Source organism: Trichomycterus rosablanca, chromosome 3 (assembly GCF_030014385.1).
Source record: "Trichomycterus rosablanca isolate fTriRos1 chromosome 3, fTriRos1.hap1, whole genome shotgun sequence".
NCBI classification, from domain to species: domain Eukaryota; kingdom Metazoa; phylum Chordata; class Actinopteri; order Siluriformes; family Trichomycteridae; genus Trichomycterus; species Trichomycterus rosablanca.
In genome coordinates this window covers 18015376-18033438 of record NC_085990.1, presented here as the reverse complement: position 1 = coordinate 18033438, position 18063 = coordinate 18015376, and the positions used below count along the sequence as shown (strand labels likewise).

Genomic DNA, 18063 nt, shown 5'->3' with positions numbered 1-18063 from the left:
AAAATATTGACACTTTGGGCACAATTTGGACATGTTCACTGTGGGGTGGACTCACTTATGTTGCCAGCCATTTAGACATTAATGGCTGTGTGTTGAGTTATTTTCAGAAGACAGTAAATCTACACTGCTATACAAGCTGTACACTGACTACTCTAAGTTATATCCAAGTTTCATGTCTATAGTGTTGTCCCATGAAAAGATATAATAAAATATTTGCAGAAATGTGAGGGGTGTACTCACTTTTGTGATACACTGTATATATGTTTGACAGTTTGTGTAAGTCCAGTGTGTAGTCCAGTGTGTTAGTGATGTAAACGATGTAAAAAATGTAGTGTGGTGTTCAGCAAAGAGATTGAGGTGGGAAAGAAACTGTTCCTAAGCCGACTGGTCCTGGCACGTATGCCCCTGTATCTCCTCCCAAATGGCAGAAGGTTACACAGTGTGTGGGGCTGTGTGCTCTGCGAGCTCATGTATTCGTTTGTGATTGTATTTGATGTGTGGATGCTTCTCTTTCTCTTTCAGGCTCTAGATGATGTCAAGAGGGGCGTCATTAAAGCTGAGGACAAATCATACCAGCTCCAGAAACTGTCTGAACAGAGGAAGATTTCTATGGTCAGTCTCAAACAGGTTTGGTAAATGTTTACAATGCATGGAATGTCCTAAAGTGGCAAAGCATGCCCAAATCAAACCTCTGCTGTACTTTGCTGTTTAGATATGGTTTTAGGGTTAATACAATACAATTTCTCAAACATGACTCAGAGAGTAGCCAGACACCTGTCTATGTTTATCAGAACGCAAGGAGGTTCTTGGGTGCCCAAATAGAAGCAGCAACCATCACAAACACACCTGCTTCGACCTGTTTATTCAGCCAGTCCAGACTTAAAAGCTTGCCTGCAAGCTATTGATTCGCTAAAAGTAGACCCCCTGCTGACAAAAATACTAGAGAAGATCTCTGTGCTACATGATCCTCTGCTGGATACCAGGGTATTAGGGACTAGGGAAAATGAGCAGTACTTGAAAACAAAACCCAGCAACATCAGAGAAACAGCAACCGTAGAAAAACAACCAACACAGCTAGAAAACAGCCAGTGGGCCTGTATAATATACATGCGCTGCCACATATGGCACACAAGACTTTCCCACAAAAATTACTATTAGGAAGAGAGGTGGCTTCCATATACCAAACCATGCTAATGATAAAGAATGTTCTCTTATGCCAAGTTTACACTACATGACTTTTCAAGTCGTCAGGTTGCTGTACGGTTCACACTACACAACTGGATCTCTTGTAATCGGGAGTCTTTCAAGTCGGTGTGTATTTCACACTACACGACTGATCGGCGATAGGGGGTTTCACACTACACGATCTATCACCAACTGGAATCACAGGCGAGCTTGTCTGGTCTCCCAAACTACGTTTTGTCATGCGAGAAGTGACGAGAGGTTTAATGATTCCACGTCCAAAAATGCACATCAACAAGTGGCGAGCGATCAAAGTTTGTGCGCTGATGTGCAGCGTAAAATCAAGGAGAAAAATAAATGAAGTATTTGGCTACACGAACAGCAGGGATTGTTCTATAGTGAGTTGGAGGTTAATAAATATTTTTGCAGCGTTGGTGTTATGTTTTGTGGAGAACGATAAGGTCAGAAATACTGTAAAACTTGTGTGTGTGTGTGTGTCCCGATCTATTCTGATATAAACTACAGTACCAGTCAAAAGTTTGGACACACCTTCTCTTCAGTGGTTTTTCTTGATTATTTTTATTTTCTACATTGTAGATTAATACTGAAGACATCCAAACTATGAAGGAACACATATGGAATTATGTAGTGAACAAAAAAATTTTAAACAAACCAGAATATGTTTTATATTTTACCAACTCTACCTCTGCATAGCACAACTGATGGTCTCAAACACATTAAAAAAGCAAGAAATTCCAGAAATTAACTCTGGACAAAGCACAAACATTAATTGAAAACCATTCCAGGTGGCTACCTCATGAAGCTGATTGAGAAAAAGCCAAAAAGTGTGCAAAGCTGTCATCAAAGCAAAAGATGGCTACTTTAAAGAATATAAAATATAAAACATATTCTGGTTTGTGTAACACTTTTTTGTTTACTACATAATTCCATATGTGTTCCTTCATAGTTTGGATGTCTTCGTTATTAATCTACAATGTTGAAAATTAAAAAAAAATCAAGAAAAACCACAGGAATGAGAAAGTGTGTCCAAACTTTTGACTGGTACTGTATACTGTACTGTCCTGTCCCACCTTTTTACAACTCCCCTGTGTTTCCCCTCACACCGTATCTTGCGTTCTCATTGGCTGTTCGACATAGCACTCATTGCCTGTTGGGCGACTCAGACTCTTTGGTCACCGAGTGCTCTGCAAGCCGCTCGGATCGAGTTGTTGAGTGGTTCACACATAGTGATTGAGAGCGAACGCCAAGTTCTAGCCAATCTAGCACCGACCAGTCACCGAGCAAAAATCAGGGCAAAAATCTTGTAGTGTGAACTAGGCATTTATGTAACAACAAACCACTTATGTAGAAATTGAACCCTGGATTGGCACAGTGAATAAATGCCTTCTTGCATACTGTTAATAGACCTTTTAAAAAATAGAAGCAGGTGCATGTCATGGAATTAGCCATATGTGCTTTCTAAACACTTCATGAAGGTGAAAGTGTGCCAAAACCACGTGCCATACCAAAGTCCTCTCAAACCTTATTGTTGATTAGAATTACTATGTCTACATCAAGCTACTTTAAAAAGCTTTCCCATAATGGCTTTATATAGACATTTCTATACATTATATGGCCAAAAGATTGTGGACACCTCACAATAAGCATTGACATCCCATTCCAAAACAAAGTTTCACTTAAGATTTTGGGGTGTGTTTTTGTAAATTAGTGCTCATTTAGTAGATAAAGTATAGCTTGTGCTCAATAGTTCAGCTTATCTCACAGGTGTTTATTGGAGTCATAAAAAGTCATTTGTAAGCGAATCAGAAGTAAATCACATTGATAAGTGGAGTAACAACATACCTGGTAAAACAGAAGTTTGTGGCACAGAGGATCTGGTTGATTCCTGGTATTTAGAGAGGCAAGCTTGCACCTGTGAATGACACCAAGCTATTATGCTTTACCTTTTAAGCAATCATAGTTCTATATTGTGTTTTAAGTAGAGATTAATCTGTACATTTTAAATATACTTTAATTCACAAACGTTAAGCATCCATGAAATTAAAAGGTCATAACGTTATTGTCCACTAGAGGGCAGTGTAGGGAGTTACAGTGAAGAGAAGGATAAAACCTATTATAGGTATAATAGCCTTCACTCCTTTAAAAAGGCTTTACGCTGAATCATGGAATGTGTCTGTGGGAATTTGTACAGATTTGGTTAAGAATTAAAAAAAAGCATTTGTAAGATACAGGCACTGATGTTGGGGCGTGGTGGGTAGCACTGTCGCCTCACAGCAAGAAGGTCCTGGGTTCGATCCCCAGGCGGGGCGGTCCGGGTCCTTTCTGTGCTGAGTTTGCATGTTCTTCCCATGTCTGCGTGGGTTTCCTCCGGGAGCTCCGGTTTCCTCCCACAGTCCAAAAACATGCAGTCATGTTCATTGGAGACATCGAATTGCGCTATAGGTGAATGGGTGTGTGTATGTGTGTGTGTATTTGTGTCAGCCCTGCGATGGACTGGTGCTCTGTCCAGGGTGTTACTGTGTGCCTCCCCCATGGCCCTAACTGGATAAGCGGTTAAGAAAGTGAGTGAGTGAGTGAGTGAGTGTGTGAGGCACTGATGTTGGTCAAGTAAGCCTTCTTTATTATCCATGTTCCAATTCAAATTGGGAACAATGTCCTACCAGGGCAGGATCAACCTCTGCAGTAACTAAAATAGGCTGCATTTCAAACCACACACAGCTGTGATAAGTAATATGTTTAGTGCAATATTGATGGTATAGTTACACACTATTAAGCACACAGGATGCAGTTTGACAGTGTGACAGCTTGATCATTATTTAAAGTTACAGTAGCTTTGTAAGACACATTTATCCAGTTCTGCTAGAGGTGATTATAAGGCAATAAAAGGAAAAAACTCTCTCTCTCTCTGTCCGTAGTATCTGAGTATGGTGAGGACATGCGAGGGCTACAATGAGATCATCTTCCCTCACTGCGCTTGTGACTCACGCCGGAAAGGCCAGGTCATCACAGCCATCAGCATCCACCACTTCAAACTACACGCTTGCACAGAGGAAGGCACCTTAGAGGTGAGAAAGTTAGAAATACAGTGAGGGGGTCTTATAATCTTATTATTATAAAGCCCTAAAACACAAAGAGTTGAGCAAAGACACCAGTCCCCTCATCCGACTGGTCCTGAGTCACTGCACAGACACACAAAGACACACCACCTACACACACCAGCACACCACTAATACATACTAACACACACCTGGGCATTGTACGGCCCCTGGGCCACATCCGACCTGTTGGGTGTCTCTGACCGGCCCGCGTAAGGTCAGTGGTAATTAGAAATAAGACGGAAATAAGAGTACATCATACAGGTAGTACAATAAAATTGTTTTTTATTTTAAAGGGACTTTTTTTTTTTCTTCAGTTTACCTGAATTTGGGGTGGCACGGTGGCTAAGTGGGTAGCACTGTCGCCTCACTGCAAGAAGGTCTTCGAAGGGTTCGATCCCCAGGTGGGGCGGTCCGAGTCCTTTCTGTGTGGAGTTTGCTTGTTCTCCCTGTGGGTTTCCTCCAGGAACTCCGGTTTCCTCCCACAGTCCAAAGACATGCAAGTGAGGTGAATTGAAGATACAAAATTGTCCATGACTGTGTTCGATATAACCTTGTGTGAACTGATGAACCTTGTGTAATGAGTAACTACCGTTCCTGTCATGAATGTAACCAAAGTGTAAAACATGACATTAAAATCCTAATAAACAAACCAACACACCACTGATACGCACTAACACATGCCTGGGCATTGGACGGCCGCCGGCTTGGGTGTCTCTGACTGGCCCGCATGAGGTCAGTGGTAGTTAGAAATCAGATGTAAATAAGTGTACATCATACATGTAATACAATAACATTGTTTTTTTTATTTTAAAGGGACTGTTATTTTTTCAGTTTACTTAAATTTGTACGTTCGTGCGTGTGTGCAAGTGTGTTTTTACGAAGACATGGACTTCCAAGTATTTATTTATTTATTTATGATGCTGTAGCTTGTGTAACCTTGCAGCTTGTTGTGCCGATCAAGATTCTCCTTTAGGAGCAACAATGTCTAAACTTAGTTTAATATTCAACATTTGTCTGACATTCGGCATTCCGATCTAAATAAGTGCTTGAAAAAACACCTAAGACCTTCTTATTTTATGATTTCTTACACAAATAAAAATAGTGAACATACTACAAAAACAATTTTATGTTAATTTTAAGATTACGTCTATTTATGTAAAGAAAGGTTTTAATGAAACCGTTTATCAAGCTCCCACTTCATCTAATGAGTTAGGGACCGTCATAAAACTAACTGAGAAACATTTACTCTGCACTTATACAGACAAATAAATCCATTTAAATCTTGTATGATTTGTATTTTTGGAAATATAATTTGTATTTTTCAAATAAATTTATTACAGATTTATTGATTTTTATTTAAATATAATGTAAAATAAATACTATGTTATTTAAAAAAATAAGGTTTGTGTAGTAGGTGAGAAACATTGATGTGTTTGTGTAAAAATTGTTTGACATTAATTCATCGAATCATACAAGATTTAAACATCCTTTTCTCGTTATAACGACATCCTTTCTATGTCCTTCCTATGTCGTTATAACGAGAAAAGATGTCGTTATAACGAGAAAGGATGCATGACGGACCCAGGACCTTCTTGCTGTGAAGCGACAGTGCTACCCACTTAGCCACCGTGCTGCCCCTATGTGTAGGTACTCACCACGGCTGCCTGTGAGCACCCCGTGCTGTTTCGAAGATACCTCAACCCAGTCATCTGGCTTTAATGATTTTGCCCTAATCAAAGTAGCTCATCATATCTGCTGCATTCAACATGTAACTACCATTACTCTGACATTTCATATATCCCTGACCATCCCATGCCCAACTGTTATTTAATATCCTTTGCCATGCACATTTTTGATGGGTGGTCCTAATGTTTTGGCTTATCAGTGTATGCTTCAATACACATTGACCCAAACCTATTATTTAGCCTTTACACTCCTTCAAACAGTGCCAAGTACTACAGTGCAGCATATTAATCATGTATAAAAGTCTTTAAATTAAATAGACCATGAATTGAAAGAAATGTAATGTGGATGAAATCTGAAAAATTGCATCAAACAGATCTTGATGTTTATTAACCACTCCTGTTCTTTGCACCCACCCAGAATCAGGTGATCGCGTTCGATTGGGCCGAGATGCAGAGATGGGACACAGACGAGGAGGGTATGGCTTTCTGCTTTGAGTATGCGCGAGGCGAGAAGAAGCCACGCTGGGTCAAGATCTTTACTCCATATGTAAGTGTCACATTCTCACTCAACCAAACTGAGTGTCTTTCCATACCCAAGAAACCTGATAAAGTACACTATATAGCCAAAAGTATGTACACACCCCTCTTATCTCACCATTGCTAACAGGTGCACATACAGTATATCCATGGTTGCTGTCATGGGTAAAAGTACCATGGGTAAAATTGTCTTCCCTGGGGCGGATGTGATCTTCCAGCAAGACAATGTGACACGTCACACGGCTCGAAATATCTGACATTGGTTGGAAGAGCATGACCAACTACTACCCTGGCCCCCTAATTCTCCAGACTTTAACTCAGTTGAGCATCTGTGGGCCCACCTCATTCTTCAAGCACCCTCCAGCAGCTGTGGGATGCACTGCTTGGCAGTGACAGATGTCTGTGACAACCTACCAGGACCTTATTGAGTCACTCCCAGCCCGTCTAGCTACTGTTCGTGCTGCACACACCGGTTACTCTGGATATTAGCTGGTGGTCATAATAATGTGACTCGTCTGTGTACTTTATTGGCCATGGTTTTAGTCATGTGTCTACTTACTTTTGGCCATATAGTGTATCTTTAATTCATTTGATACCTGCACTGCGTGATTAGCAGTTATTTATGATAGTGTCCTTATTATATAGTTTAATCATACTCTTCATACACATGCCCAACTCTTCTAGATAGGCTTTTTCAATTAATTTGGTAAAAACAGCATTTGTAAGTTCAGGCACTGACGAACAAAAGGGCCTGATTTGTGCCATCTGTGCCACTCTTTCCTGTGGAGTGATGCGGTGCCGTCCTCCTTGCTGCTGCACTACCTTGAGCGTTGTGCTCCATGCACATTTACAGCTTTGTTTTAACTGCTTTAAAGTGGCGTCACTGAATGATGAAGATAGGGGTGACGTGCAGACGTATTCTCAGTGTTTCACAAACCCCTGAACTGTTTTTATTCAAGCTTAAATCTAGCACGGCATTGTGAGGGGAAAAATACAGCTCAGTGACTAGTGAGCTGTGAAATGTGTAGATTGGGTTTGCATTTTAGATAGCATGTTTACTAAGCCTGGAATTGCTTGCCATAGCTTCGTAGCTCTTTGATTTGATTTAATTCACCCTTCTATTAATGAAACAATAAGGTTTCATGAGGCCACTTTATTCTTTCTCTGGGCTTGCAATCGTCTCACATCTCCAAATGTCGACACTGCTGAGCTCTCTTGTATAAACTAAAATGCATGTTTTATACCAGACTGCATGTGAATAAACTGTCAATACTGTCAGTCTGTATTGTGGATTGTTTTCAAGCTTGACACTAAGTGGCATAGCCAGCAGGAATTACTTTTGCCGCATATTGTGTGAAAGATTAATATGCTGTGGTAAGCGACAGTATGTGTCCTGCGAAGCACAAAATGCTTATCATGTAGATACACCTGCATCATCTTCTCTGAGACAGGCTAAGCTCTCTAGATCAAGTGTCTTGACCTCGAGAGGCCACTATTGATTCAAACTGAGATTCCAGCAGTGATGTTAAACAAGGGCATATTAAGACATTATGTATTTCATAGAATTGATTGTATACATTTACACCTTAGCAATGGGTGTGGCTGAAACACTATGAATAATTAGGAGAGTTGCTGTTTACATTATACCTGAAATAATCAGATACACTATATGAACAAAATTATTAGGACACCCCTTTTAATTATTGTATTCATGTGTTTCAGACACAACAACACTATTGCTTACAGGTGTTATAAGTCAATTATACAAATAAATGAAATGATATGCTTCCAACTTTGCAGCAACAGTTTCCTTTTCCAGTTCCAGCATGATTGTGTCCCTGTGCACAAAGTAAGGTCTATAAAGACATTAGTAAAGCTTGGTTTAAAGAAACTCCAGTGTCCTGCACAGAGCCCTGACCTCAGCCCCACTAAACATTACATTTACATTTTTGGCATTTAGCAGACGCCTTTATCCAAAGCGACTTGCAGTACTATCACAGAATACAGTCTGAGCAATTAAGGGTTAAGGGCCTTGCTCGAGGGCTCAACAGCAGCAACATGGCAGTGGTGGGGCTTGAACCAGCGACCTTCTGATTATTATTTAAGTATCTTAACTAGGGATGTAACAATACACTCTACCCACGATGCGATGTGATTTACGATACTGGATTCACGATACGATTTTTTTTCCCGATTTTCTAAAACTGAAATTGAAGACAAATTATGACAAAGTTTCCTTTTATTATTTCTCTTAAAAAAGAAAATAAAAGATTGTATTTGTGATTATCTTTTATTTATCTAAATAATGAATGCGCTTTTATTTCTGAGGTAGGTACAAACTATGCTGAATTTGGCTGAAAAACCCCAAATTTGGCAACCAGGCATATACCGCCAGTGACGTCAACCAGGCGAGGTGAATAGCACCAGTGCCCTCTGCTGTTTAAAGTGAATATCGATTCATTTTACATGTCAAATCGATTTGAATAGTGGAATTTTTGAATCGGTTATTAACTGTATTGTGGTGCATCCCTAATCTTAACTGCTAGGCTACAACAGCTTTGGAAAGAACTGGAAAATAAATTGAGGCTTTCTTGACTAACATCATTGCCTCGTCATACAAATGCCCTTATGACTAAATGGGCACAAATTCCCACAGACCTACTTAAAAGTCTTGTGAGTAGCTTTTTTTTTTATGTTTTTGAAATTGGATGTCCAACACGGTCATGGTCAGGTGTCCAAATACTTTCGGCCATATAGTGTAACCAGAAGAATAATCTTCATGATCAGATTATTAGATCACATGATTAACACTTCCTGACACATGTGGTTCTTGAAATGAATATAATAACGTCTTTTCTAATCTTCAGTTTAACTACATGCACGAGTGCTTCGAGCGAGTCTTCTGTGAACTTAAATGGAGAAAAGAGGTAAGTTGAATCATTTTATGTTGGCACTATTTACTGCCAATTTACTTTTATTACGTGTGCAGTAATACATTGTGTTGCGGTTCCAGGTTGAAGAGGAGGTGATGGATAAGGACAATAAGAACTGCAGTAAAGATGGTATGTGTAGTAAGGTAAGGCTTAGCCTGCCTGTATTTTTGCTATTAATCTTGTGTGTGTCTGTGTGTGTGTGTGTTTGTGTGTGTGTTTGTGTTTGTGTTTGTGTGTGTGTTTACATCTGAATATTATTGAGATACAGTATATTGCAATGTTGACTGTGAACACAAATTCAGAAATCTTATTACTCCAATTCATTTTTGCATCCAGTAGAAAATCCTTCTTCTGGTATTCAAATCTTTCTATGGTCTGACTCCCCCTTATCTCATTGATTTGTTGGCTTAGCACTCTCCAGTCTTCTAAATCCCATGTCCTTTCTGTCCCTCCTTCTAGGTTACACACTGTCGGTAATAGAGCTTTTAGTGTTGCAGGGCCCAAACTTTGGAACTCTTTACCACTGCATTTTTGGGCGTGCTTGTCAGTCATTTCATTAGCACACCAGTGCCGAGATTCTGAACACTCTGGTTTGAATCTCTGCTCTGCTACCTGTCAGCTGGGCTCCATCTAGTGGGCACAATTGGAAGTGCCTGCAGCAGACAAAGTTGGGCACAGTGTCTGCAAGGACCCTGGTTAGTGTAAGGACTACACTTAATCGTGAGAAAAAGGAAGAAAATGCGTAAATAAAAAAAAAAAAAAAAAAAAAAAAACAGCCAAAGACCCTTTTTTTTCTTACTGTTTTTCCTAATAATTAATTTTAATTTGCTTATTTCCCTTTATTTTAAATTGATTGTTTTCTGTTTTTATTTTTTATTAATTTTATGTATTTATTTTGATTGATTTTAGGCCTGTAGTTGTACGGTGTGCTTGAGCTTCTTGAACGGAGCTTTTACTTTAAGATTTTATTATTGTTAATATTATGGACAAATCCATATACACTGATCAGCCATACATTAAAACCACCTCCTTGTTTCTACACTCACTGTCCATTTTATCAGCTTCACTTACCATATACAGCACATTATAGTTCTACAATTACTAACTGTAGTCCATCTGTTTCTTTACATACCTTTTTAACCCACTTTCACCCTGTTCTTCAATGGTCAGGACCCCCACAGGACCACCACAGAGCAGGTATTATTTAGGTGGTGGATGATTCTCAGCACTGCAGTGACACTGACATGGTGGTGGTGTGTTAGTGTGTGTTGTGCTGGTATGAGTGGATCAGACACAGCAGCGCTGCTGGAGTTTTTAAGTACCGTGTCCACTCACTGTCCACTCTATTAGACACTCCTACCTAGTTGGTTCACCTTGTAGATGTAAAGTCAGAGACGATCGCTCATCTATTGCTGCTGTTTGAGTTGGTCATCTTCTAGACCTTCATCAGAGGTCACAGGACGCTGCCCATGGGGCACTGTTGGCTGGATATTTTTGGTTGGTGGACTATTCTCAGTCCAGCAGTGACAGTGAGGTGTTTAAAAACTCCAGAAGCACTGTTGTGTCTTATCCAATCATACCAGCACAACACACCACCACCATGTCAGTGTCACTGCAGTGCTGAGAATGATCCACCACCCAAATAATACCTGCTCTGTAGTGGTCCTGTGGGGGTCCTGACCATTGAAGAACAGTATGAAAGGGGGCTAACAAAGCATGCAGAGAAACAGATGGACTACAGTCGGTAATTGTAGAACTACAAAGTGCTTTCTAACCGACACTTGGAAGTTGATACAGTTGTGTTCCAAATTGCACACTTCTGTGCTGTAGGCATGAACTGTTGCCACAAACTGTTTACTTCTTACCTCGTCTGGAGGGTAGCCAAGGTCTGACATGTCTGGTGTGTTTCCTCTTGCAGAATATCTTCCAGCTGTTGAGACACAGAAGGGATGGAGGAACCTGAGACAGGAGATCGTCACCCCCTGAACACACAACCACACCCAAACACACACACCTACTCATACGTACACGCTCGTGCACTCATAACAGGACCTAAAGCGGTTCGAACAGAACAGAATGGAGTTGCTGTGTATCGCAAAATTCTACACAGACACACACACACACACATACACACGTCATCCTTTTTCTGACTTACAAAACAATAATAGAAATTAAAAAGGAGAACAAAGTCCTTCAAATCCCATCAGCTCTTCACTCGAGTTCGAACTCATACCAATCATTGTATTGAACGCAGAATGTTTCTACAGTCACATTTTGCTTGACAAGGCTCTGATTAACACTCCAGGAAGGAAGCGACCCAACGACTGTCCTGTAAAACGGTCACTCCTGGCTCCGGCACTGTGATCGGTCCTGGTGACTTGCATGTAAAGGAAGGCCAGCAGCATTTCTACATTGCTCGGTTTTACCACTACCTGAAGATTTGACCCCCCACGAGTGTCAATTCTTTCATCCTGACACTAACACACTGACATGTGCATCATCTGACATGAGGCCAGACGTTCCCTCAGAGTGTATGAGACAAATGACTGGTGCGAAGGAGGGAAAAACCACAGTGACGTTCATGGGTGTGGATATATTAGGACTCCACTGACCACCCAGACAAGCAGAGCAGATGAGCCAGAACTAATGATCTTCAACTATGAAGGAAGAAAAATGGGAGAAATTGGAGATCCAGCATGATCTGGGGACCTGAAACTGAAATGTTGGTTTTATGGTTGCATTTAAAGCTGTGGTATGTAACTTTAAGTTTAGACAAATGGCTGGTGCTCCTAATAGACTCAGAGTGTTCCAAGCAGCATTCTGCACACTAAACAGGATGCCTGAATAGTTGAGGTAACCAGTTTTAGTAGTATTTGGTTTGAGACCGATCTATTATTTTGAGTTTTGCTTCAGTTCTGAGGCTACATCAACAGCGATTCACGCCCCACTTTTAAAGACATAAAGTAGTCAAGTAGCCATTGCAGTGCTGTTATGTAGTCATGTCTTAACTTTTAGCCATACCTTGGGTTTAATTCAAATCTGACATATACAATTATAAACATTTTTTGACGTTGTTGTCTGTGCCTCGTTGTCAGATAGCAAACTTGTCACCCATATATTGTAAAACTAAGCAACAATTTTAGTGTTTTTTATATTGAATTTACTTTGTGGCATCAAAGGACCAGCCCTTAGGGGTGAACACAACACAAACCAGTTCTGTCGTTGGTCATAATGTGAATTTATATCAGATTCCATCAGATTTAAAGATTTAAACGGTCTTATCGCTTTTTAAATGCTTTACGATAAATGTCATTTGGGGTGCTCAGGTGCTGCAGCAGTAAAAACACACTAACACACCAGAGCTGATATCAGTTAGAAACTCGGCTCTGCCATCCGGCAGACTGGGTGCCTACATGAACAACAATTGTCTGTTGTTCTAGGACGGAACCTCATAACTGATGCAGTTACGACTTCTGCTGGCTGCTTGATGCCGTCTGCACAGAGACGAGGGAAAATGCGTTGATCAGGCTGTGGCTCTCCGTGCACAAAGCTATATAAACTCGCCTCGTGCAGGTTAAAAGATGTAGGCGGCTACTGCACACGTGTCGGAGGGGGCGTGTGTCAGTCTCGGCTCTCCTTAACCAGGGTGGAGATCAACATCAGTAGAGGATACGCTAAAAGTCTGGAGAAAAAGGGGAGAAAATGCATAAACAAAATAATAACAAATAAAATAAATGTATGGTTAAAAGCATAATGCTAATGCTACAGATTTGACAGTTTTAGCAAGCAAAAGTTACATACTGCAGCTTTAATCCTTGGAGTATTAAAGGCCCATGCGACATGTTTGTTTTTTATCTGCTATTTTAACTAACATTCTGTAAGTAAGCAGGGTGTAGCTTTACTCGGTGACATGGATCCGTTCCAAATCTGATACTGGCAAAGGATTTGTATTGGATTAGATATGACATTTCCTGTCCAACCCCATCGATGGATTTCATTGCTGTGAATGCCTGTAATTATAATTTGCACAACGTGGATCATCAATATAACCTAGGGATGGGCATTTCGTTCTTTTCGATGGATCAAGTACTGGAATACTTGGCTGTACACTGATGAGCCAAAACGACTCTGACCCACCAAGACACTGACCCCACACGACATCTGAACTAGTCCGGTTGTATCTGGTACCAGGACATTTCCAGCAGTCTGTGGATTGTCCTACAGTGCCAAATCGTCCGTGAGTGCGTGCCCACTATGGGTGCAGTTTGACTGGCCTGAGACTACACAGCCACATACACGGAAGGATTTGATGCACTGTGCCGTGACACATTCACCTCATTAAAATGATCTGCAATTTGAGCCACAGTAGCCTTTCTTTGGTCCGTATCAGATGCCATAGCCTTCATGTCCTCTGGCATTGCCGAGTCTTGGCCAGCCAACAACCTTAGAAGACTTACAGTGGCTACTCACCATAGCTGCCTGTCAGATACTTCAACCTAGTCTTCTGGTTATAATGATTTGGCCCTTATTAAATCAACTCTGGTGTTTAGTCTGCTGCATTCCACACGTGAACTACATGATATGCAATGTCATTTTTGGGGTGTGGTTCTAATGTTTTGGCTCATCAGTGCATTTTGTGGATACAAAAATAAGTTCCTTTCGTGTGTCCCGGCATTTAAACTGGCAGATGTCAAAGTGGTGTTTTGCTAGAAGCTGGTTGAGAAGTAAATCTAAGGCATGTCTTTTATGAGTGGAATTGTACCAGGTCCACAGGTCACAGGCCCATTTTTTACTTTCTTTTTTATACTATTGAAAAGTTGATTTCTAATCTAGTGTGGACATCTGCACTTCAGACAATGCACAGATGTTCATTCAACTTTACAGCATTTAGCAGACGCTTTTATCCAACGCGACTTCCAGTTGCAAAACACAAATATGGACGTTTGTAGTAATTGGAAACTAAGTCACATGACATCACTGCTGCATTTTAGTTTCCTTTTTTAGATTAAAGTTTAGTGTGTGCATGTAACCTGCCTCTGTTAAGTAAATGGACAGTGGAATTGTAGGCATTTTATATGGGTAAGGGATAATCTGTTATCCGCTAGCACACCAGCACCGAGATTCTGAGCTCACAAGTTCGAATCTCGGCTCTGCTACCAGTCGGCTGGACACCATCTAGCAGGCACAGTTAGCTAATGCCTGCAGCAGACAAAATTGACCTCCAGTCTGCTGATTAGGAAAGACCAGACTAAGGTGTGGGATTATTAACGCTGTGTAAGGGACACTCTGTATAAGGGCCTTGGTTTCCTGGGCGCCTGTACAGAAAGTGGAGGAGTGCAGAGTGCCGCCCTCACGCACAGATCCACCGAAGTATGGGAGAATAAGAAGGGATTGGTGAACTGTGCACACGTTAGAGGAAGTGTGTGTCAGGCGAATATACACCCACCTTGGATGCCGTTTGGGGTCCCCAGCTATGCTAAATTGGTAGAAAAAAACACTATTAGGGGCTTCCAGTTATGACTGTTTTTAATCCAAGCATTGAGGATTACGGACCTAGCAAACTAGCAGAGATTGGTCTTGAACCAGCGACTTTACAATTACCAGTCCAGTACCTTAACTGCTGAGCTACAGATGTCTATGTTTATTACATGTACAGATTTTATCTACCATTGCAATTTTTACCTATCAGTCTACACTTAATAACCCATATTAACAAAGCGAAATATTCAATATGGTATTCAATGTTTGTGATGTGCCATTTTTAGGTCTCTCCACAGATGTTTAATGGGTTTTAACTCTGGGCTTCGATGGACCACTGAAGGACATGCAGAGAATGCATCTAAACCACTCCACAGTTGGGTCATTGTCAGATTAAAAAGTGAATTGTTGCTCTAGTCTAAAAGTTTATGAGCTCTGAAGGAGGTTTTCATCTGTCCCTCAATTGTTATCAGTATTTTAGTCCCTGTTTCTGAGAAAGCCCCCCTTATAGCATGATTCTGCCACCACTACTTTCACCGTAGGAATTGTATTAGCAGGGTGATAAGTAGTGCCCTGTTTTCACTAGACATTGTGCTTGCTGTTCTGTCCAAAGAGAACTGTTTTTGTTCCCAGAGTCCTACAAGTGGTTATATGCCTTATACTCAACAGTGGCTTGTGTTGGCTTTCTGTTTGCTATCAAAACCTGATTTATGGATGGCTGCAGAGCCACTTGTCTATCTTACAGATTCTCTGTTGAATATTTGTCCATCTCTGCATAGGACTTCTGGAGCTCTTCTAATGTGAGCTTTCTTACCTGCAATACCAAGACTCATCTAGTCATTCAGTTGACTCTTCAATTTTAGGAAGATTCCAGGTTCTAATCTTCTATTTCAGATGAATTGGCACCAATGTGGTATTTTATGTGTGCTGTTTTTATAGCCTTGATTCCTGCCTTGCTCAAGTTTGATTCTAAAGATCCGTAGACAGTTCTTGGACATGGCTTGGTTTTTGTCCTGACAAGGCATTGTAAATTGTCAGCCCTTGTATACCCAGGCGAGTGCCTTTTCAAACTGTGTCCAGTCATTTCAAATTACAGGTGGAGTCCACTTGTGTTCTAGACACATCTCAAGGATGTGATACATTCTAAAAAACATTCTTACTTCATTATTATGGGAAATCAAATGTAAATTGATGGGTAAAAATGGCAATCAAAATCAAATCCACAATATAAAGAGGTGCACAAAAAGTCAAGGGATCTGAATGCTTTTTGATTTCACAGTGTCATAATTACTAACCCAATGTAAAACAAAACATAAATTATACGAGGGATCTTCAAAAAGTTTCCGCACTTTTATATTTTCATTGGAACCAGTGAGGGTGGGAGGAGCAGTAATTGGTCCTGTCTGAGAGACTCGAAGAGAGCTTATTATAGTCTGGATTTAGCGTCATCTGATGTCCACGTTATTGGACGCTCAAAGAAGCTTTAAAGGGAAGAAGATTTTCATGTGATGATGTGAGAGCAGCAGTGCATTAGTAGCTACACACTTAACCAAAAACATGTTTTGGTAATGGCACGATGCTGGGAAAAATGCATCGGAAGGTGACTATGTAGAGTGATGTAATTTGTTTTTAAAAGTGCGGAAACTTTTTGAAGAACTCTCGTACTTCACTCCATATGACCGATCAACAGCACAAGTAATCAAGTACTTGAAGTACACATGCCCATCCCTAATATAAACTAGGAACCAAAAAGCTTTTGCTTTCCTTAGTTCTCAGAAAAAAGTTGAGCAAACCTCTTTGTTCCCTGATTGTTATGTTGTGTTAAATAATGATGTTGCTTTTTCCTCATTCATTTAGTATGTAGTTTTTCTACTGATGTTTTTATTTACACATCATTAGTGGTTCTGTTGCCTCAATCACTGCCATTCGTGCCTTTTTTTTATCAGTTTGCTTTAGCGCAGGCGCATAAGCGCTGAGTTTGTGAGCCCACTTGTGTTTTGCACTGTTATTGTCACATGACATCTCACTGCTGCATTGTATTTTTCTTTTGTTGTGTAGTGTGTGCATGTAACCTGCTTCTATTACTTAAATGGACAGTGGAATTACTCGTTTGACGTTGCATGTTGGCCATGTTCTCATACCATCAGTGCCTAGTCATATAGGCAATTTAGGTGGGTGGGGGAGAGTTTTTGTTAAGACCATTTTAGTAGTGTAATTTTTTTTATCCATTTACACTTCCATCCCAGCAGGCTGCCAAAGCCTAAGGATTGTTTTGTAGGATTTTTTAACAGACAGGTGCAAGGCTGTGAGTACTATTCTGGGTCAAATGTGAGTTGTGAAACCTCGGTGTTGCCACCGGTCGGCTGGGCGCCATCTAGCGGGCATAATTGGCAGTGCCTGCAGCAGATACTAATTGTCCACCGGATCTTCATACGCTGTGTAAGGACCCTGATTGGCGGAAGAGACGCCTGTGCAGAATGCATGGGCGGGAAGAGGAGGGCTGTGCACGTGTTGGAAGAGGTGTGTACAGCGACGTGCTCTTCTCGGATGCAATCTGGTATTTCTCAGCAGCGGAAGACAGAGAGTTGTCAGTCAGGTCCATGAATGATTGATTAAAAAAGATGCTCTGTCCCAAACCACATACTACTGTACTAAATAGTCTGCTCAATTGGTACATCATGATTGTAACATCTTCATATTTTCTAACATTTTGTAACATTTGTAGCAGCAGTACTCAAATGCAGTTTGAGTACATTTACCTGCTTACTTTGTTTAGGGGTAAAAACACACAAATTAGCCCATTTTAAAGTACTAATTCTCATTGTGCACTTTGCTTTTTTTTAATAATTAGATTAAACTGACTAGGCATAACATTATGACCACTGACAGGTGAACTGAATAACACAGATTATCTCTTCATCACGGCACCTGTTAGTGGGTGGGATATATTAGGCAGCAAGTGAACATTTTATCCTCAGAGTTGATGTGTTAGAAGAAGGAAAAATGGGCAAGCGTAAGGATTTGAGCGAGTTTGACAAGAGCCAAATTGTGATGACTAGAAAACTGGGTCAGAGCATCTCCAAAACTGCAGCTCTTGTGGGGTGTTCCCAGTCTGCAGTGGTCAGTATC

General features: G+C 40.7%; 1 protein-coding gene across 2 annotated transcripts in view; it reads left to right on the top strand.

The window, feature by feature from the left end:
- snx27b (sorting nexin 27b) overlaps positions 1–17039 on the top strand; it is a 59656-nt gene extending 42617 nt beyond the window's left edge. Inside the window, exons 8-13 of one of the 2 annotated variants that reach the window (XM_062990999.1) lie at positions 523–612; positions 4119–4268; positions 6405–6533; positions 9391–9450; positions 9537–9585; positions 11375–17039. In XM_062990999.1, the coding sequence (XP_062847069.1) occupies positions 523–612; positions 4119–4268; positions 6405–6533; positions 9391–9450; positions 9537–9585; positions 11375–11442 (546 nt within the window). In that variant the 3' untranslated portion in view covers positions 11443–17039. Of the gene's footprint in view, positions 1–522; positions 613–4118; positions 4269–6404; positions 6534–9390; positions 9451–9536; positions 9600–11374 lie in introns of both variants that reach the window. The other variant, XM_062991000.1, reaches the window with a different exon arrangement.
- The last annotated feature ends 1024 nt before the right edge of the window (positions 17040–18063 follow it).